This window comes from Schistosoma mansoni, chromosome 1 (assembly GCF_000237925.1).
Source record: "Schistosoma mansoni strain Puerto Rico chromosome 1, complete genome".
NCBI classification, from domain to species: domain Eukaryota; kingdom Metazoa; phylum Platyhelminthes; class Trematoda; order Strigeidida; family Schistosomatidae; genus Schistosoma; species Schistosoma mansoni.
This window is the reverse complement of record NC_031495.1, coordinates 55,403,623-55,426,662: the sequence shown is the minus strand read 5'-3', so window position 1 is coordinate 55,426,662 and position 23,040 is coordinate 55,403,623. Positions and strand designations below refer to the sequence as shown.

The 23,040-nt window shown below is 33.8% G+C and overlaps 3 protein-coding genes across 3 annotated transcripts in view; 2 read left to right on the top strand and 1 right to left on the bottom strand.

Annotated features, from left to right (window-relative positions):
• The window catches only part of Smp_161480 (putative eukaryotic translation initiation factor 3 subunit (eif-3)), a gene marked incomplete at its 5' end in the record, with an annotated part of 30,235 nt that extends 26,206 nt beyond the window's left edge, over positions 1–4,029 (top strand). The window contains 3 exon segments of the mRNA XM_018794917.1: positions 657–904; positions 1,064–1,153; positions 3,147–4,029. Coding sequence (XP_018649282.1) covers positions 657–904; positions 1,064–1,153; positions 3,147–3,369 — 561 coding nt within the window. The 3' untranslated portion in view covers positions 3,370–4,029.
• Positions 4,030–7,706: 3,677 nt separating this feature from the next.
• On the top strand, positions 7,707–20,671 carry Smp_072610 (hypothetical protein; the record flags this gene model as incomplete). Its single annotated transcript, XM_018794916.1, has 2 exons — positions 7,707–7,823; positions 20,579–20,671. The coding sequence occupies 2 exons, from the start codon at positions 7,707–7,709 to the stop codon at positions 20,669–20,671; spliced, it is 210 nt and encodes a 69-aa protein (XP_018649281.1).
• Positions 11,283–23,040, bottom strand: part of Smp_072620 (putative dynein light chain 1, cytoplasmic) — a gene marked incomplete at both ends in the record, with an annotated part of 13,666 nt that continues 1,908 nt past the window's right edge. The window contains one exon of the mRNA XM_018794915.1: positions 11,283–11,672. Within this exon, the coding sequence (XP_018649280.1) occupies positions 11,283–11,672 (390 nt within the window). The remainder of the gene's footprint in view (positions 11,673–23,040) is intronic.

Here is a 23,040-nt window from a genome sequence, read left to right as displayed (position 1 = left end):
AAACTTCGGGTAGTTTGTGCTGATGATGTCGTTCAGAAGGACGATGAAAGTTCCACGACCACACCATCCAGCTCAGAGAACAAAACTCCATCAAAATCATCCTGAGCTACAAATCTTCACCATCTCAAGAGCATTGTAAAGTTGTTCCACTTGTGTATGTCAATCCTTGTAGGTTCATTTGTTTTGAACTAATGATTGATGGCTATACGGCTATCTTAATTACTTGAAAAAATTGTAAAATTCCACTTTAAATGTTAATATACTTCATAAAATGTATTTACATCTTATATACATAAATAACTCCTCCTCAATGTCATAACTCGGGTAGATTGAAAAAAGTTGGTGTCATTACTGTAGTTTTTTTTCCCTCGAACTAAGTAATTAAAGACAGGTAGTTGTAAAAGCTTTTGTTTTCTGACTGTTGACTAGAATAAAATAATGTCTCAAAATGATTGATTTTGTTAACTGTTGAAATGATTCGAGAAATTAAAGTCGCATACTGCAGACAAGTATAATTTAATCCTTTAAGTAAAGTCAATTTTCTAGTTTAAATAGAAGAAAAATTCACTTCTGTTGAAAGTTTCTAGTTATCTAATAAATTTGAAGTATTCAGCGCCCATATAACATTCATTAACTATAATTTTTTATGTTTTAGATTTTATGGTGAACGGAATTTAAAAGAAGCTTTCACTTGTCATTTGATCAGTCTTACGTATACTTATCGTGGCGATTTTCGTACTGCTCTTGATTATGAAAAACGTCGTTTTCTAATATATAAAGAACGTTTAGGTCCAGATAGCGATTATACTAAAGATAGTGATGAATGTTTACGTCAACTTACCCAACAAGCTGTGACAATTGCACGTAAAGTAGCTGAACTAACGACAACTGCCTCTGCAACAAAGTCAATTGGAAGTGGTGATTCTTCTTCGTCCAGTAGTCATTTGAATTCACATTTAATTACCAACCATATTTCTATCAGTGAATCACTTGTTGCTAAAGCAGTTTTATCAAATGCGTTCGGTGGTGGTGTTAGTGGGAATGCTAGTACTACTGGGGGTAGTAGTGGTTCATTAACTTTGCCTATGCCAACTGTTTCTTCAGTTTTAGAAACTCTCAATCGTGTAAATGGAATATTAGTGATACAAATAAGGTAAGCCTACAAAAATTTACTTTAGTTATCATTGCAATTGGAATTAATGTAGCTTTGTATATATGCTATGTTCGAGGTATTAAGATATCACCCAGGATTGGCGAACGGAGCGAAAGTCAGCAACACAACAACACGACAAGCTAAGCTACTCCACTGCACTTCAGCTCTGCTAACTAGAAGGAGAAGACCAGATTCAACCGAGAAAATATATAATTCCACAAGCGACCCGGAAAAAAGAACAACGAACACACAGCTCATATATATATATATATAATATACAAAAAATGTCCATAGAAAGAGTCACAAAATATCTTTAGTACGCCAATTACATTTAAGGTCCTTCCAGGTGAGAAACACGACTGAAGGTAAAAATGGGTGCTTTTGGTGTGAAATTGAGAAATTCGAATCTAGCATCCCCAACAATATATATATATATATATAACTTGCATAACTTCTATAGTTATAAATTTAATTTATTTATAGTTATTGGTTGAAGTTGGACATTAACACTGTCGGATGCCGGCTCAGTGGTCTATCGGTTAAGGGCTCCGGCTCAAGACTGGTAGGTCCTGGGTTCGAATCTTGCGAATGCGGGATCGTGGATGCGCACTGCTGAGGAGTCCCATAATGGGACGAAACGGCCGTCCAGTGCTTCCAGGTTTTTGATGGTGGTCTAGCTTCAATTGGCCCGTGATTTCAACTATGAAAATACTAAATTCTTCACAAAACCCACTCTGATTTATTCATAGTTGTCAATTTGCATGACGCCTTAATTTCCTCATCGTTTACTTAAATGATTGTTTCAGTTAATATTAATTCAGTTTGAAATTGTTTGAATTATCCCTTTGTTAATATTTTGACTGAAATTCGATCAATTTCGGTTTTGGATATGTGCATCTTGTACAGACTACCTTGTTATAGGTATTCGACAAAAGTTAATATGGAATAAATGGACTCAGTAGCTGAATGGATGACACGTCATTTGAAGGGAGCGGTACTGTGTTTGAGTCGCCGAGTGCACATCAGCTCACAGATGCATGGATGTCTGCCTGACGAGTCTCAAATAGGACAAAATTTGCCTCCTGGCTCCCATTATTAGTGTGGTGTGGGCTACTTATATCCACACAAGTAGTATATAACGATGGTCGGGCGTTGAATGTATTTCAGTAGGAGATCGATAAGGAAAGAACGGAAATGAAACGCAACTGGTACGAAAATGCATGAAAAATAATAATCGGAGACTATGGACTGATATTTACAGAAAGAATGGTCAAGATTGAGACAATTGATTGATAGTTTGCAAACTAACTGTTTACTGTATGGTTGTCAGATTTAAGTGAGATAGTATGTGTATCAAATACATTCGATTATCCCCACTCGTTTCCTTGTTGACTGCACTAGCCACATTTAATTTCTTCGGCATTAACATACTTAATATTATTCTTTCGTATGTTGTTCAATACTTTTGACGTACTACTGATTATTTTTTCACTCCAAAATGTAATGTTTCACATTTTTTGCAGTTCAAAAGTAATAGATACCAGTGGCTCGTTAAGATTTTCAGATACTCATTATTTTAAAATTCATTTAATTATTTTTCCTATCAACCTCCACTTATTTTCACAACTCACTAATTGATCCATATGTCATTGCTCCACTTTATGTTTAATTTCAGTCACGATCACTTTACTGTTTGTGTTATGTCTGCTTAACCACTGCTAACCTCATTGGTCAGTGACATTGGCTGTTATAGGAATAAGTTTGAAAGAATCTAGGGGCAGTCAAGCTAAAATGTTACGTTAGGGCTGATATCGCTCAAAATTAGTCGCAGTGGCTCAGATGCATTGTTTTTCTCTCTCTCTAGATATCGAGTCCCAGTATTCCTTGGGGTAATGTATATTTGTTTTAGACTGATTTCAATGTTTACAACCAATGCTTTTTTATATTTCATTGTATTAAATCTCTGTATTTTTCTCCTTCCTGTACTCTTCAGAGGAAAAGATGACAATCAACATAGTCACGAAGAAGATAAAAATCTGTCAACCAATAAATCTGATCTTACAGAACCACATGTTGTTATATGTGATAAAATTCGGCAGTCCAAAAACGATATCCATCTATTGTCACCATCATCTAGTGATAATAAATCGCCGAGATCTTTTCCCACCTCATTAAATAACAATGATGTGAACAAACCTGTAATTCCAGTGTTGTAGTAGCGTTAATGTTTTCAATTGATTTGACTTACTAATGATGATATTAATGATTATGAACTAATTATTTCAAGGATGGGATATTAAAACCAAAACAAAAATAAGAACAGAATATTTCCAATTCTTGTCGAAATTAGCCGCATCCAATATCATTTTAATCATCTCAGTTACATTTCTATAATTCTTTTAGGGTGAATGAATACAAATAAAAAAAATACAATTCAAAACGTTACTCTTCTCCGTGTTGCATACATACTATAATTTTAGTTCAATAAATACCGAATTCCTACAATATAACTAAACTCTTGTTGTATACTAACTGTTAGTCTTCCTATTTTCCCTTTTTTTTCTATACATATATATTGTGTTTATAATTTATGTATCATAGTTTAGATGAACAGTTTTAGCTTTATCTTCTGTCTTTTGTATTCTTTGACTGAAAGAAAAAACTTTTTGTACACATTATACTTGCATTACTGTCTTGTGTTAATGCATATACAAATGTACGTAGAATAACTCTTATTGTTTCAGTGTGTGTGTGTGCACAATGAAACCATATTAGTCTGTAGATTAGTTAAGTAATTCTGCCCATTTTTGCATTTTAAAAGAATATTCAGTTTTACATCTTTTGTTTCTTAAATAAAAAACATAATCCAGGATATCAATTTTTCTTCTCTATATTTTTGACAGATGAGAACGAAGAATGGGGAGTATGAGATAATTCTATATCTCAGTTTAAGTACTTGTAATTCCTTCCCAGTTCACTTCCGTGCCAGTTGCTGTTGTGCGTAAGAGTAGACGGTAAACAATCCCAAGTAATACATAAGATTTTAACAAGTGACTTAACACTTCTGTTTAGTACTCTATACTTGACTTTAGAATTGTTCTTGCATTTCAGTCTTTCAATTACTGTGCATAAATTTATTTCACCAATCGCTCAAAAAAGTTTGAATTCTAGTTCATAAATTATACATGAATTCCAGTTGAATCCGCTTACATTGAATTTCACTGAACAGTGTTCAGCTAGTAAAACTTTATTTTATTGTGGTTTCAGTGGGATGTTGTACGCTTCTTACTCTGTAAATTTTACGCTAAACTCTCAAACAAGAGATATATTATCCTATCAATATTTCTCATTCCAATTCAATGAAAGAGCTACTGAAGTCTTTACACTTACATGATTGTCTATAGTTCGAAACAATAAGCGACAGAACCATAACTAAACGAACTTGAGAAGTACGTTTTATGGTTTAGTGTTCAATGACCATTGACAACGATCTCCAAAAGTTAATATGAATTGTTTAAGCTTTAACATCACCCTTTATTGTTCCTTTTCGATGGTGTATAGTATAGGTGTGTAACATAATTAGCAAAATAGTTCTATTTACTTCAGGTGTAACAGCCAAAAAATATCTACCGCGTACTGTCACAAAGTAATTCATTGACCTGTAAAAATTGTTCAGGGAGGCGTTTTGCGAGAAATTTCATGCACATATCTCCCGTTATCATCTTGAAGAAAGCAAGAACACAGATTTTAGCAGAATAACATGAATTCACTTTATTTCGTTTAGTTCTCGTTAGCTGCTTACAACCTGTGATATTTAAAAGTCATAATTACAAAATGGGTTCAAACTACATGGAAATTTTTAGTTTGAAGTTATTTTAACGACACAGTGTGATATAGCAAGGATGTAATTAAATTAATAGGCTGAATAAGGTATTGTAAATATATATATATATATATATATATATATATATATATATGATATCCTGTGGAGAATTATGAGTGGTAGCTGAGAACTACTTGTGGACCAATGTGATACGGATATTTCCTCTCATCACGAACTCCCAACAGCTGAATGAGAATTCGAAATCACTGAGACATGAGCTTTATTTTCACCTATAGACTAATATTATACGATTTACCATTCTTGAGTTATACCCAGTCTATTAATTACTGTTCCCCTTATTCACAGCCACATTTGGCCAAATTTTGTACAAATGTTACTTTCTACTTTATGGTACGATATAGTCTGTTTGTTTGGTATATAAATCCAGTATGTTTGTGAATAGTGATTCATATTGCCGAGGCTGTTATTGGTGTTCTGGACTTAACTGGCTGGGCTAGGCAGAAAGCAGGACTGACAAGTACTCAAAACTAGTCGTACGGCTTTTGTGTATCATTGCTCCGATCGATAATTCGCTCTTCTCTCATTGGCGGGTCTTATCACGTTCATATCTCAAACAGAGCACGCACGCACCCAAACGATATAACAATATATATATATATAATTCAAAAGGACATTCTACAACATTGGCTGTAACAAGAGTCCAAAGGGCTAGAAACAAGTGGTTGCGTAATGAGTAAACGCTGATAATAAGCAAGGATAAAATGAGTAAACGCTGATAGTAAGTTAGAGTACAGTGAGTAAAGTTCAGCTAATAAACTATGATTACTAAGCTACACAAGACAGTTGGAATAAAAAGATAAAATTATGTAATTGGATGAAAAAGCTGAAAAAAGGTTTTTGAAGATGCAATGAATAAATATTTATCATCAAGGCAAGCAAAGATTAATAACCATCTTTTGAACGTATAAGTCAGGTTTTCTACGCCTAATAGCAACGGCTACAGAGAACTTGAGCTTGGCTGTTTATCTATCACTCTGAAAGATTACAAGATACCAACTTGATATCTTGTATCCAAAACATGTTTATTAATTGCACTGTGTAAAGTCATTCTTACTCTTGTCCTAACGTTTTTTTGGACATCTTCAAAAAGTCTAAGATATGCCCTACTTTCTGTTCGCCAATGTATCTGCTTTGGCAGATACACGTAGATTTATAAACACAGTTGGTGGCAACATGAAGGGGATGCTTATCGACCCTTGATTGGATTATTGAACATGTTGTTTTACACAGAATACATAGTTAGTCTGGTGGGTAAGTTTTGACTCATACAGTGTAAAGCTTCTTACTGGCGGTGTCATCATCTTTGAAGTTGAGAATAATAAATATTGATTTTTTATTGACTATAGTCCTGCCCGTCTTGTTTCCTTTAGGTTTCTTTTACATCCGTCAATAAACTTCTGTGTGTACCAGTTTCCTCTGAGGCATTTTACATCGTTCATCAGTTTTTCTTCCAATTATTATTGTAAGTATAATCTAAGACCTCGCGGCTTGCAACTGCCTTATATTTATGATTAACTAAAGCTTCACAAACAGTATGTCCCTCCTAGACTTATCCATTCAATTCACCCTATCACATAGTTGCACGCTGGCTAGCAGAGAAGCTAGAACTAGTCCGCTCTTTGTAAATTATAAGCCTGAACGGAGTTGCTGAATATTCCGGTTGAAATCCTATTATATTGTTACCTTTAGACACCCTCCGATTCCTGAGTTATCAACGCGATGTCATTATTTAGTAACTAACAGTGTATATATTGTAATGTGAGAAGTATTCATTTTTATCTCAAGGTAACATAGTTAGGGTGATGTATATCAGAAAAGTTAACATGTGTTATATGGTTTACGAAGTTTCTCCAACTGTCTTTTGTTCATTTCATACTTCCTTCATTCTAAAGAAACTAACTACTAACGAGTAGTAAACTGGCACATGTTAAATATTTAAGTTGCTATTCAAAACAGTGAATTTACAATTGATTGATCACTGGGTGGTGATCAATGTCATGTATGTCAGGTCCTTCTTAGTGCAAATCGAATCTTATCGACCAAGTTGTAATGTGGCTACTAGTCTACGTGACTCGACATTGCGTGCACTGTGTTAAGATAAGATGGTGGTTGGAGGTGGTCAACAAAAAACCCTGGACCTAGGTTTCGTGCTACTTGGAACCCGTCAGCAAGGTGTACCTGTAATCTTAAGGATCATGATGCTCCGTGAAGAATTGAAGTTTGCGTAATCTTAACAATTTGACTAGGAAACCGGTCCGAGCTTATTCAAGTAAGCCATTCAAATCCTAAATATCATTGTTAAATCAATATGAGCCTTTGTCCGATAGAGTTTAAAGTTTGTTCTCTGTCTAACAAGAATATGAGTGATATAGAGTGATCAGTATTGAGGATGTGTGTATGGGCGTCTATTAACTCCACCTTCAGTTGTCAAGGTCTTTCTCCTTTGAATATAGAAACACATTCGCGAAATTTAAATTCATAGACTCAGTTATCATGTTCCTCCTTTAAAATCTAGTAATTGCCAAAGAAAAAAATTATGTAATGTATTTAAGGAATGCTTTTGATTCATTCAGATGTATCATTATGTTACGAGATGAATAACCTATTCCAGTGTAAATTCTTTAAAATGAAAAGAAACCTGACAACCAGATGAATCAACAGAAAGAGAAAAATCAATGGAAAAAAGCTGTAAAAACAAACAAATTAAAACTAAAAATCGTATCGAAAACGACGAAGACCGCGATGAAGAAAATATTCTTCAACATGGTTGTAAAACGTGATGATCAAGAGAGCACAAAATCAACATCGGAAACATTTCTGGAAATATTCTTCGCAATCGACAAAGATCATGATGAAGAGATTACAAAGAATCAATTGAAGAGATATTTTGAAACTAATCATCGAAATGATCATCTAATTGAGGTTAGTCGAAATAAATCATTATTAATGTATCAATGTTTGCAATTACTTATAAGTAATGTATTGTTTTGAAAAGTGTTGAATACCTGAACAGCTAGTTGAGTAATACAGGAATTAATCATTCGAATGAAATGAACTATGATATTTAGAGAGTGATCACCACAAAGTTAATTCATATAGGTCTCTGTCTAGAACTGGTTCCTAGTAAACGGAACTTTGTTCAATGATTCTTTAAGAAAGGTATCAATGAGCGCAAAACGTGGTTTGTAGACTACAGAAAATCATTTATGAAATGTTATTGAGGAATAGCAGTTTGAACGGATGTTGGAGATAACGCGCGCATCTGTGATACGAGTCCACAACCCAACACGAGAAAAACACTCAATACATATAAATCACCCACAGAGTACACTATTATCCAGTTACATCAATTATTTCACTGGTTAAATGAACACGTTGTGCATTTTGCAATTTGAGTGCATCTCAAAGTCAAAACAATTTATGATCACCACAGTCCAAATGTTTTTTAGTTCGCCTGTATAACTGTGAAACTGATCAAACACCAAACGTTTTCATACTCTACTTATGTTTATTGAATTCTATTATTTACCACTAGAATTGGATGAACTTATTTCAATTGAAAAATACTAATCGTCTCAGTTTAGAAGATATTTGTGAACATCTACAATTACATATTGGAGATGTGTAAGTCCATAACCAGTTTTCATTAGTTTTGAGTATCACATTGAAAAATATCAGCATATTATCTTAATCATAGAAATCGTGTTAGAAGGATTATAGTGAATATGCAAAATTCACGTGAATATTTTCAGTTGGTGTTGCATTAGTCAAGGTTTTACTTCGAATGTGAAACGACGATGATGATGTTCTCTACAACGATAATCAAAGCTTCACAGTCTCAAAATTTCTATCTCTCTACATAAAAATACATCATGAATTCATCTTGAATATGCGATTTCTCCCATTGAAAATTTAAAATATCATAATCTGATTTGAAAGGAGATTATTTACATTGTGCTCAGATTAATGCTGTCTATTCTTCTGACTAAGTTGAATCTACGCCTAATATTGTGTACATGTAATCGCCTCTTCCCAGACTCAGTCATCTGAGCAAGGGAGTGAACAAGTCAAATATTGAAAAAGGATGTTTATCACACTTCAGTGAGGATTTAGGTGTTTTCACGGTCTCACAATACTAAGACTAACCATCCAAACTTCACCTCGAAAAATTATTCACCTACGTCGTTTACTCAGAATAAGATAGTTTCAAATATGAATTGGGTAAACAAACAAATTAGAAGTGCAATGACCACATATATTGTTGGATCATAACGAACATCCATTCACATCCACAATTATGTTACTGACTGACAATGATCAATAGATTCAAGAGCTTGTTTTGACTAACACTGATTCGAACACTTACGTGACTCAAGCATAGGTCGTTGTAATATCACTTGACATATTGTTTGTATTCATAAATAATTCAATCATTTACATTTGTAAAATATGTGTACTCATTTGTGAAAGCTTGTCTATATCGACCTTGTCCGTCTGAACTAAATGAGCAGTGATACAAAATTCAATAAGTAATACGGTACAAACCATGCATGTTGAAAACAGTTGTTTAAATTACAACTCATATATTTGTGATAATTTATCATGATCAAATGACGTCATTATTTATAAGTGGGTAACTACTCGTGCTTCTTTGAAGTCTGAGTGTTGATCAGTACCGAATCATTGAGAAGATAACATGTGGATATTAATCAACATATATCTTTGTGTAGTGATGTTTACACACATGATATCGATTACAGATGCTGCTGATTTCAATTTATTTAGCCAATATTGCAACTTCGGTTTCTTTGTTCCAATGAAACTGAAGTGTTGATAAAAGTATCAGGTGAGTTTTGGTAGGTTATATGTTTGATTAATTATTCGACATAATTAGGGATTATAAAAATTGTTCTGGATTTTTAAAAAGATTTATGGTCCATCGATTGAATTCAGGAATTACTAACTTTGTTCAATCTCAATTAGTTTAGTTTTGATTACTCACACACATGACGTAGACATCACACCACTAAATTATGATAATTCGTCAATTAAAAACAAAGCTGAATGAAATCTTATTCGATAATCACATAGGAGTTCTATGAAAATTTGGAAGTAAACGGGTGTGTAACTTCTCGACTCTACACTTCACCAGGAATCCGTAACACACTGGATACTATTTAGTTATCTTCTGGATAATACGTTTTATCTTTATCAATTGGTTGTTCTTAAATGCATGAACGAGCTCCTCCAATCGATCGTAAGACAATTCAATGAGTAGTATTTGTCAGAGACACTTGTGGTTCGCTGAATGTACTATCGGGTCAAATGTATTGTGTAACACCATGGTTTCATCAATTGTCTTCTCTCGATTTGCGAATGTCTCATTCTACGCTAAAGTGAGCTTCGCACATCAGTGAATGGACAGGCGGGATGAGAATGTAGGTGTATGTATCTGTCAACAAAAGCAGTTGACTATCAGATTTAATTTGGATGTACATTCCGGTTTCAATGACATCACTTATAAACAGGGGTAGAAATGTTTTACAATTCAAACTCGGAAACGATGACAGTATAATATGTTCTACATGTGATTACGATGTTTAACACTTGCAACAAAACCTGTGAATAATCAAAGACGAAGGAAAGACGAATGCGATTAGTTCATTAGCTAGATCATAAAAGTCAAGGAGCTTCACAGAAAATGTTTCCACATATCCAATAGGAAAGAACTAACAATAGGACCGTGAAGAGCTTAATTCAAGGGAATTTTATGTGGAATTGATAAAAGACAACATTTCAAAGTTTTGCATCTATGGACAGTAAAGCGATTGTCAATGGCATCCATTCAACTACATCGACTCGCCATGATGTTTCGTTGTAAAGTATTGTCGTGTATTTGACTCTTCTCACTCTCCACCTTTTATTTCAGAACTTTTACTGGGTAAATATTTACATCGATTTTTATTCGTTTCATTCAATCAAATACTTTCTTGTAATCCACTACTTAAACTAGCGTTACTGACTCATTGTTTTACTGATATCTACGTTGTGGTTACCGTTCTTGACAGTTTCTTCGTCTGTAACTCGGAATATGAATTGTTTTACTCACTTAGTTGCTCATGTACTAATAGATGTTCACAACGAAGAAATTCCGAAAGTCGTTTCCAATTTGTTAAAACACGTTTTCCTGCCTGAATGCATTTATTACTGAAATCATTTTATCAATTATTCATTTCTACAATCTGGTGTTTTCCATATAATAAAACAAAGATTTTTCATTTTGAAATGGAATGAAGTATTAACTTCTTCTGTATGTGCACTGGCAAACGAACCATCCACCACCGTAACATGCCACGCTCTGCCAAATGTTTTATCTAGAAATTCTTTAAGCTTTGTAGCAATCAACAGCTTATTTTCAGATTTATATTCTTGATATAATTTTCTAGCCTCATTGGTGACATTGATTTGTTGTGATAACATCATATCACCAGAAATGTATTCAATATCTGAACCAAGTTTAAACAATGCTGCATTCTGTTGGGTTGTATTTCTTCGTATTATTTCACTATAAAAATATATATTAAAAGTATGGTTTGTATGGATTAAGAGAAGAATACTGATTTATCAACACTAGTCATTTTCCACTTAGGTAGTGTTAATGGAGATAGTGAAATCAGAGTGAAAATACACATCAATGATCACCGCGTAATACACGGTCTACGCCTATTCAAATTCTATCAGGACGTTGTATAAATAAAAATATTAGACTGGTCAAAATGAAGAATAGCAACAAATTCTCGCATAGCTGAATTCTTTGCGACTAGTTGTAGAATCCCAATAGTTAACTAACAGTGGATCTGTGTGGAACACCAATTTGTAATCTCAACTTAATAAGCACTTTCGATAAGTATTTCAATTCGGATTAACGATCTGTCCGAAAGATTTTAAATGCTCTCAGCAATGACTGACTTCTCTTCATATCTGTTTTGTCGTTAGGCAAATTGCTCCTTCTCATTGTTCAACAAATCCGAATTGCTAATCCGTAGCATACTTATCGTTGAATAACTTGAATATCGAGCACTAGAAGCATTCCCAAACAATAGAAAACATTTTTCATGCATCTGAACCATGTAACTGCAATATATTTTACACATCCATTATTTAAATTTTGTTTAAACTATCAGGATAATAGTATATTTTGTGAGAGGCTAACGGAGGAGTGCATGACATGCCTTCATCCTACTTGAGTCTCGTCAGTTAAATGCAACACGATCGTAGTGTCGATTTTCTCACTGAGAATCTTATACAATAGCCTTCCTTTCAAGTGTCGAACACGTTTTTCATTGAGCTTCTGAGAACAGATGGCTACTAATTTGTTCAATACGTATGGATATATCTCGTTTAGGTCTGTAATTGATTTTCGGTAATATACAAAAGCTCATTCATTAAGGTGCAGAATAACAATGACGATGAATTACAAACATTTACCAGTATTTATAGGATGAACCACATCAAACAGAAACATGAAACATAAACACATTTATGCTTTCGACCAAGTATATGAGTCGATGAGAGAAAGTGTGATCACATGGTCAGTTAGATTGTTCACAGTTAACTTAATCTGTATGTACGAAAGTAGACACATCTATTCATACGTAGATGACCATTACTCCGTCTCATTCCTACTCTTCCATATTTTCCACAATCAATGTGAACTTGTTATGCTTCATATGGTGTTCATACGTGTGATACTTCTCAGTGTGATGGAATGATACTAGTGGAAAAACGGTCAGATGAATACAATCTAAAATTTACTCCGATAAACAACTATCGATGAAAAGTATCTGGTATAATGACAATATCACTATATTCTATTCTCACTCTAACAGAATAAACCAATAATCAATAACCGTGAGACTACTAAAACTGAAAGTGCAAACATTTAACAAAACTTACTATTGCTCTTTTGCAATACCCAGAACACTTAAAAACCTTTGAAGTGTAATATAATTCGGTGTCTCTTCCGAAAATAAATCTAACCATCTCTAAGTGTATAAAAGGAAGGAAATGTAAATTTATTTCCAAATAATCTATCCAACTATATAAAGATAAATTAATTCAATTGGACATAATTAAATTGTGAAAATGTGTCTGAGTGAAATGGATATTTATTTGAGGTGTATTGTATCTTCGATTGTATGGAATATGAAAAGAGGATAAAGCTGATTAATCGGATGCAGAACTCCGATTTTCAATTCATGTAAATGTTTCTTCGTCCATTTTAATGATTCGGAACCTGATTGTTTTGAGTAGTTTACTCTGAACATGATAATTGACTGAGAACGATTGTTTAATGTTAGCTCATTGATCCATTTGAATCAAATGAGTTGACGTAAGTTTACTAACAATCCCATGTATGTGTTTGGTTAGCCACACTGAATTATGCACATGAATACGGAAGGGTAAATTTCGAAAGTAGCACCTAATGTAACGTTCTCCGGAAAAGTTGTTTAATTGAAATTACCGATACAAGTTGGTGACCAGTGTAATTCAACGTTCATTCTCAGTATCACCAACGGACATTTGGAAAGAATTTTCAGTAATTCATCATTGTCAAACGATCGTTGAAATACTCTTCGAAACTTTACACTTGATGATGTACAAATGACAAGTCTAATGATTTGACGAGCTGTTTGTCGGCTACTATCACCTACTAATGAATCATTGTGAGGCGTGTAACATTGAGAAACATATCAATCTTAGTTCAAAACTATGAAGAAGAAATACACCTACAACTCATCTAATGACCATCTCCGAGACATTGACGTCATGCCTTCAACCTGCAGCACAGTCATTGATAAGAACACAGTTATTACTTAGTTGGACGGTGGGTCGACAGTAGTTGAGATAATTTGATGGAGTGCATAGTGAAATATATGTAATTAGGTTCAAATGTGTTACGCAGTGATTTTAATGTTGATTGTGTTAATCTTCAAGATACTGGTACATATGACATTAGTGGAAAAATTACAAACATTAAACATCTTAATTACCAATAGAAATACACATGCACATCCATTCAAATCAGTACATGTTGATAATGCAAACTTACGTTAACCATTTGCTTATCCAGATGATTCTCTCTGGTGAATTTCTCTAATTCTTCCTTCGTGATAACGTCATCATAGTTTTTATCGATTTTTGAAAATATGTCAATAAAATTGTCCATTTGTCACCACTGCGTTTTTCAATTATTCACTTTCCTCTTTGCTACCTTTCACCAGACAATTTATATAGAGTGAATAAACGATAATGATCTGATTAGAACCAACAGTAGTGCCTGAAAAGCAATTGTAGAAAATAAGAGAACGTTTAGTCAAAGTATTTTATGTCTGTGTGAGGGTTTATTAAGGTTACTGTATTCACATATTACCTAATATATATATAATATTACCTGTTATTCTCTATTGTTCTCTATTATTCCTTCCTGGGCTTTTGAGGAAAGACTTTGCTGTTTTTCGTAGAGTGCTGAAGGCGGTTTGCAAGGTATGTGGTGAATCTTTTGAAGTCATTATCAATATGCTTGTGGATAGACATCTTAAGTCTTGCAAACTCTTGGCAGGTGTTATCTTATCAGATACTAACCATCCGCTTCATTCATATCTTTCTCCTTGTATATCTTCTGGTAGAACGAGAAGTAAATACATTAAAATCCATAGATGCAAGCAAGTCTATAAAAGTTCTGTAATACCTTACTTAGCAAATTTACTTTGTGACGAACAGGCTGTCAGAGTTGACCTAGTAAATAACCTGTCTTCTTAAGCATGTTTCAAATTTGATAATTTGTATAAACTCAGTTTTTCTTAAACCTTTTTCATTCCTTTTCTGTTTTTTTTTGTGTTTTTCGAAGTTTTTTTGGTAAAAAACTTGTTGAAATAACTCGTGCTGAGAATTCTATATTGTACCAGATTATAATATTGAATAAAGCCATTAGTAATAAAAAATAATAATAACAATATAACTTTGAGACCTGTCAGAAATATGCAATAGTACTAATTATCTCATTTTGTTTATGATGTTACTAATTTATGATAGTCCATGGTTATTTCCGAGCCAAAAATTTATACCACAGACTGATTACTATTGACCGGAAATCACTGAAGTTTTCTACATTAGATGAAACATCCTGGTTTTGAATGATTACCTTACCAAAGTCAATCCATGATGGAAATTATTTGTGTTATACCTTTCTCTTCAATTTAGTATAGAAGGACTGCGAACACTTCTAAACGTTTTGTCCACAGTTATGTTCACGTACATTCAGTGACTCCCTTGTAGATATTTCGGAATAATTTCAATTTAAGAAGTATTTGAAAATACGACTTTTAATATATTGTAATTTTGCTTCCATCATGGTTGAGTGAGACTCACTTCAAACCTTCGTAACAAGATGAGGTGCTGTTTCCATCGTAGAAAACATTACACTTTTCATGTAGACCAGTAACAACTACTGAGAGAGAAAAACTTCATTCATGATGGTTTACGAAAGAGCAAATAATAATTACCGCTTCATTTTCATCGTTTGCCTGCAGCAAGTTCAAGTTTGCGTACAAGAAAATAGTTGATGTTCAGTCAAATAAATTAGGAACAATCTGATGAAACTTTATAATCATAATACACAGAATGTTATATTTTCTGGTGTTTTTCAACCTGGATTAAATTACGTAATGTGACAGTTTATTTATTTTCTGTTTTGTTTTTCTCACTTCAAACAAAGATGGCAAATAGCATTCGATCCAACAAATAGTGGTATTATAACATTTCAAAAGTTTTGTGATGTCCTCGGTGTAAAACCGGAACAAGCGTGTTTATTATGTTGAGATTACAGATTAATCACATAATAACTTACACATTACCGTATACAATTTATTTATTTTGTTGAACTGTCATATTGATGGGTATGTGAGCTTGAAACTGTAACATATTCGTTTGTGTCATGCTCGAAAATATAAATTTAAAATTTAGAACAGAGGAGCTATTGTGAAGATTTCAGTATTTTCATAGTTGAAATTATGAGTAAATTGAAGCTGGACCACCCTGGAAAACCTGCAAGCTCTGGACGGCCGTTTCGTCCTATCAAGAGACTCCTCAGCTGTGCGCATCAAATAATAGGATAAAAAGGCCGACCAATGCTTACAGATTTTCAATGGTGGTCTAGCTTCAGTTGACTCATGATTTAAACTATGAAAATTATAATATTTACTTCAATATACCTCATTGAATGTTAGTTATTTCTTATTTTAAGCTGAACTGACTATCACGTAATATTTTGTAGTTTATACTTGATTGAAAGTTTTCTGGATGGAATTTCATTAATTCAGTATGAGATCAGTCGGCACATATACATACCATATAATTAATTTTTTATGATATATCTATCCATCTATCTATCTATGTATATCATTGTAACAGGAGTAGAGTACTAAAATAGTAATATTATTTAATGAGTATGAATGTGTTATCGATTGAACATTCTTTGGAAATCGAGTCAGCTATGCAAATAAAACTTCAATGATGCCAACCATATAGAGATTCATAGTTTCTGACATAAGGACAGTGATCTAACTTGGTTGTATAATTTAGTATGAAAAGTGATGCAATTTAAAAGTACTTGGTGCTCTATCGATTCTTCAAGTCAGGCTCCATTTCTTCGATGCACAAATCTCGCGAAGACGATTTGTTATGCAAAGTGCATCGACCACTCAATTGCATCCGAGTTCATCCTCTCATTTACAGATTGAATTGTGTGATAATTAGTCCCAATAATTATCAGAGTGAACAATTATTATTGAACACAAGAACGTCGGCAAATTGTACCAGTGAATGACATACTCAACAACAGTCAAGCAAATCGAAAATCCACAATCGATTATTCAGTGCAAATCATTTCTATACTGAGCAACATTCATACTGAGTTAATACGAAAATCGATTGCATGAAAATCACATCTTCACACTAATGGCTAATCTTGCTTCATTTTCATGTTCTAACAATAATGTTCACTACAATGAGATAGACACTGATGATATTGTGGTGATTATCAATGGGAAGTGTAAGAATGCGTTTTCTCGCTCAGACTACACACAATCGTCAATGATATTCACCGAGGCTGCAAATCTTTATCGTCACACAGAACTCCTGGATCCCTAGAATCTTAACACGCTTCTACTCGAACTCAACATTTGACAGATTTGTAATTTCTTGAAACGTTTTTTTAAGGTACTCAAAATGCTATCAGTACATCATTTTCATCTAGTAATCCATAAACGTAAAGACAGACGTATTCATTGGGATTACCAATTATGGAAGAAATAGACAGACAGCAAATCTTGCTTTTTCTATGTTGAACACTACAGTAATGATTCTGTCACATCAAGATACTGCCAACCGATATGTATATGCAGTACATAATCAGCATATTTCTACGTAGGTTAGTATTTGGAAGAGAGAGAAACCAGACGATTATGAAATATTCTGTATAGTTCGATTCTATGCTAAAATAATAGTGTTTGATCACTGATTGGAAGTTTTCATATAGGATTCAGTCAGTCATCTTCACTGATTCCAAAAAGAATGCAGACTAGTTAAGAAAGTGTATTTGTTAAGAGAATAAGGCTTATCGATATTGTGTAATTATGGCTAATCCGAATGACCCAGACATCATAAATATTGGTGGATACATTAGTGGTGTAAGCTATTCACTCATTGATTATACTTTAAACATTATTGCATCTTCACCTACTATAAAGCTTTGACTTGACAAATCTTGTTTGGATTATTTGGTGTTTTTAAAATGGTCTGTTACTGAATGTTGACATACAGGCTAGTTCATTCGTTGTCTCTTCTTTGAACTATTGTCGTCGTTATCAACATAACCGAATAATTGTTGAAATTCCCTCCACCTTTGTTCATTTAGTTATATTTTTAATGGTCGTAATCTTGATAGTGGACAACAGTCCAGTCTAGAATGAGCATTCTATTCAGAGTGAAACTCATCAAATGCATCAATCATAGTATTTCAATCTGTAGAAACTGAAACACGACCTCAACACATATCACATAGAATGTCAGAATGTTATGCATTGTAATTTTCAACCTTGCTAGACATTATTGCTTAAGAGATCGACTTGTCGTTGTGCTTCTTCTTGTGTTTTGACTACGGGCAGATTAAAGGTATCCAACAGGATGTCTAGCGGGAGATTTTCTTCTGTCCATGTGCGAGCTGGAGCTAGGCGTTTACGTAGCTGGTTTCGGTTTCTAGTCCACCTGCCTGTTCCCACCTCAACCTCGTACATAACGTGGCCTAGTTTTCTAACCACAAGTGCTTCATATTGTGGATCGTCCTCTATCTCCTTCCCATGAGGATCTCCTCCGGTGACTTGTGCTTAGGTAGTATATCGCTAGGTGTCGTTCGGTAGACGAATAAGAAGTTCTGCAGTGTTTCCACTGGCATCCCCTCCCCTTTTTGCCTTGATCAAAGCTCGTTCTGTCACGAAAACAAAGAAATTACAGTTTTCAAACTAAAATTACAAAGATAAGTCATTTACCCAGTGAGTTCTAGGAATTTAACATCCCCAACAAGATCTCCAATCATCATTGTCAGGTCATTTCGTGAGCACTTCTCAATGATCGATTGCAACTTGTCATTTAACTGATCTTCATTGTCGTCATTGGTATCGTCGATGTGTGTATAACTTAGCATATCATTCATTGTGATCACCTCGTTTTTGGTTTGGAGAGATGCATAGATGATCCTGGATCTATGAGATTCCCACCCATTAAGTGTGTGAAGCATTCTCCACTTCATGATCAGAGTACAGAGGCATCTCTCCCTAATACAATCTTTTCTGTTCAGCTTGTGTCCAATGGGTTTCACTCATTCCGAGCACTGTCGAGTTGTATCTCCTCATTTGCGTGGCTAGTTGACTGGATCTTGAGGAGTTTCACACATTGTCCGGGCATTCCTCGTACCCATATTAATTATCACTCTGGTTGTTCGAAGGTATATCGACCTCGTGACTTCCGAACAATCTCAACTTTCATTACGAGACGACATAATTCTTCTGAATGAGGATCGTTCAATTCGGAGGACGGAGTTTAACTGATTTACTTTGTCTATTCTGGTAAACGTTATTATAGCGAGGTTGTTTTCTATGGGATGCGAAGGCTGACCACATGAACAAACCACCTAAACTACTCGAGATTGAGACCACCCGTAGCCCTAGAACAATCTATTGATTGTGAAATAATTTGATAGGTGAGAAGGCGTTCACAAAAATTAATTATATCATATACTACGACATTTCCGATGGAATAATTGTACTATCTGCATGGATCACTAAATTATTACACCCGAATATAATTGGAACGACAAATGAACTAGTTGTTGATTACGTTGATGTTAAATAGGTCACTCACAAGAATGTAGTGAAAGGTATTTAATCAATTTGAATGATATATTTTCAAATACCAAGCTGTCAAAATTAACCGATTATTTCTAGTGTGACAATGATTGTTTAATGTTAAATTATATTCTACAATTCTAATCATGATGTGTTTAGAGATTAAACTACTGATAATTTCGTGCATATGTTTGTATATGTATATATATATACGTTAAATCAAATAAGAAACTATCAAATATAATCTCTGAGTGTAGTCCACAGTATCACAGTTACTATTCTTCAACATGGTTGTAAAACGTGATGATCAAGAGAGCACAAAATCAACATCGGAAACATTTCTGGAAATATTCTTCGCAATCGACAAAGATCATGATGAAGAAATTACAAAGAATCAATTGAAGAGATATTTTGAAACTAATCATCGAGATGATCATCTAATTGAGGTTAGTCGAAATAAATCATTATTAATGTATCAATGTTTGCAATTACTCATAAGTAATGTATTGTTTTGAAAAGTGTTGAATACCTGAACAGCTAGTTGAGTAATACAGGAATTAATCATTCGAATGAAATGAACTATGATATTTAGAGAGTGATCACCACAAAGTTAATTCATATAGGTCTCTGTCTAGAACTGGTTCCTAGTAAACGGAACTTTGTTCAATGATTCTTTAAGAAAGGTATCAATGAGCGCAAAACGTGGTTTGTAGACTACAGAAAATCATTTATGAAATGTTATTGAGGAATAGCAGTTTGAACGGATGTTGGAGATAACGCGCGCATCTGTGATACGAGTCCACAACCCAACACGAGAAAAACACTCAATACATATAAATCACCCACAGAGTACACTATTATCCAGTTATATAAATTATTTCACTGGTTAAATGAACACGTTGTGCATTTTGCAATTTGAGTGCATCTCAAAGTCAAAACAATTTATGATCACCACAGTCCAAATGTTTTTTAGTTCGCCTGTATAACTGTGAAACTGATCAAACACCAAACGTTTTAATACTCTACTTATGTTTATTGAATTCTATTATTTACCACTAGAATTGGATGAACTTATTTCAATTGAAAAATACTAATCGTCTCAGTTTAGAAGATATTTGTGAACATCTACAATTACATATTGGAGATGTGTAAGTCCATAACCAGTTTTCATTAGTTTTGAGTATCACATTGAAAAATATCAGCATATTATCTTAATCATAGAAATCGTGTTAGAAGGATTATAGTGAATATGCAAAATTCACGTGAATATTTTCAGTTGGTGTTGCATTAGTCAAGGTTTTACTTCGAATGTGAAACGACGATGATGATGTTCTCTACAACGATAATCAAAGCTTCACAGTCTCAAAATTTCTATCTCTCTACATAAAAATACATCATGAATTCATCTTGAATATGCGATTTCTCCCATTGAAAATTTAAAATATCATAATCTGATTTGAAAGGAGATTATTTACATTGTGCTCAGATTAATGCTGTCTATTCTTCTGACTAAGTTGAATCTACGCCTAATATTGTGTACATGTAATCGCCTCTTCCCAGACTCAGTCATCTGAGCAAGGGAGTGAACAAGTCAAATATTGAAAAAGGATGTTTATCACGCTTCAGTGAGGATTTAGGTGTTTTCACGGTCTCACAATACTAAGACCAACCATCCAAACTTCACCTCGAAAAATTATTCACCTACGTCGTTTACTCAGAATAAGATAGTTTCAAATATGAATTGGGTAAACAAACAAATTAGAAGTGCAATGACCACATATATTGTTGGATCATAACGAACATCCATTCACATCCACAATTATGTTACTGACTGACAATGATCAATAGATTCAAGAGCTTGTTTTGACTAACACTGATTCGAACACTTACGTGACTCAAGCATAGGTCGTTGTAATATCACTTGACATATTGTTTGTATTCATAAATAATTCAATCATTTACATTTGTAAAATAAGTGTACTCATTTGTGAAAGCTTGTCTATATCGACCTTGTCCGTCTGAACTAAATGAGCAGTGATACAAAATTCAATAAGTAATACGGTACAAACCATCTTCATACGTCTGCATGGTCATCTGACGTTACATGAATGCATGAAACAGAGTTTTTCAGATAAATTTCGTAATCGACTTCTACATACCACCGTTGTACAGTTGGGGTGAGCCAAAGTACTTTATAGGGAACATAATTCATTTCATTTTCATCAATTATAGTTCGCATTGTGCTTACAATTGCACGTTCTGTGTTCGAAACAAATCATCTACAACGTTGTTCCATTGTTAGATTGGTTGTGTTTTACGGAACTACTTCGTTTCTAGGAAAATTGTTTTCCTCTCATTCGTTTCAGCCGTCAACAAAGAGGTATACAACTAAAATCAACCGAAAAATCATTATCATCCTACACTGATAATCAACGGGTACTTGGAAATGATGTACACGTGATCGTTGATCAGATGCCGATGGATATGAAATTAAAAATTACAAATGAGTTCAGAAGACTAATCACAGATAAAGATGATTTCAATGGACTAAAATTAACAGAATATATGAAGCAGTTTATGGATAAAAATTTCTCTTCATCTTGGGTTGTGCTAATTGTCAAAGGTTCATATTCAACTACATTTTTGCATCTTGAGGATTGTTCATTTCAATTTCGTTTGAATAATTACAGTTTTGTTGTTTGGAAAACATTTTTTGGATTTAATTAGGTTTTAGTTTTATTTCACACAGTTATAACATTAGTAAGTAATGAGATACTGTTGTTATAATTGCTGAAAATAAAGTGTATATTCAGTTTGCTTAATATGACCAATAAATTATCTTCGGTTCTGGCCTAATTTGAGTTCGTCAGATTCTGCTACTGGTGTATGCTGTTTTAGTATGCGCGCTGAAACCAGGTAACTTGGGTGAGATAAACAAGAGTGAGTAGAAAGCTTCTATTGTGTAACCGGGTGGAAAACATATTCATATCCCATTAGTAATTGTAGATATGTATTTCGCTAAACGGGATCGTGAAACAAATCTTATGTCTGTCATTATCTCTCACTTATGTTTGGACGGATTAACCAACCGTATGGAGTTCACAGGACTAAATTTCCACTTGAACACTGCAAACACCTTACCCAGTGATATATTAATTATTCAAATTTCTATACATTTGTCTTCATTAATAATTTATATTTTGAGATTTACAGAAAGAGTTCCTAATGAATTGCCTATGAATGCGAATTCGCAATCAACGAAATTGTAGATATTCAAATGAACAGTGAAAAATCAGATTTCCTAATTTCAATTTTACCATATATTGATTCCCTTTGAAGTGATAGTGGAAGAGTCGAACTATGAAAACTAGTCATTGGTTTCTAATGAATCCGTAACAGTGAGCATCATCAGTTCAAAATCATATCAATGTCCATCATCACAAAAATCTTACTAAATACAAGTGGTCAGCGTTCACATCCACTTCTTCAAGTACAATATAAGCAACCGAATCCGATATCCA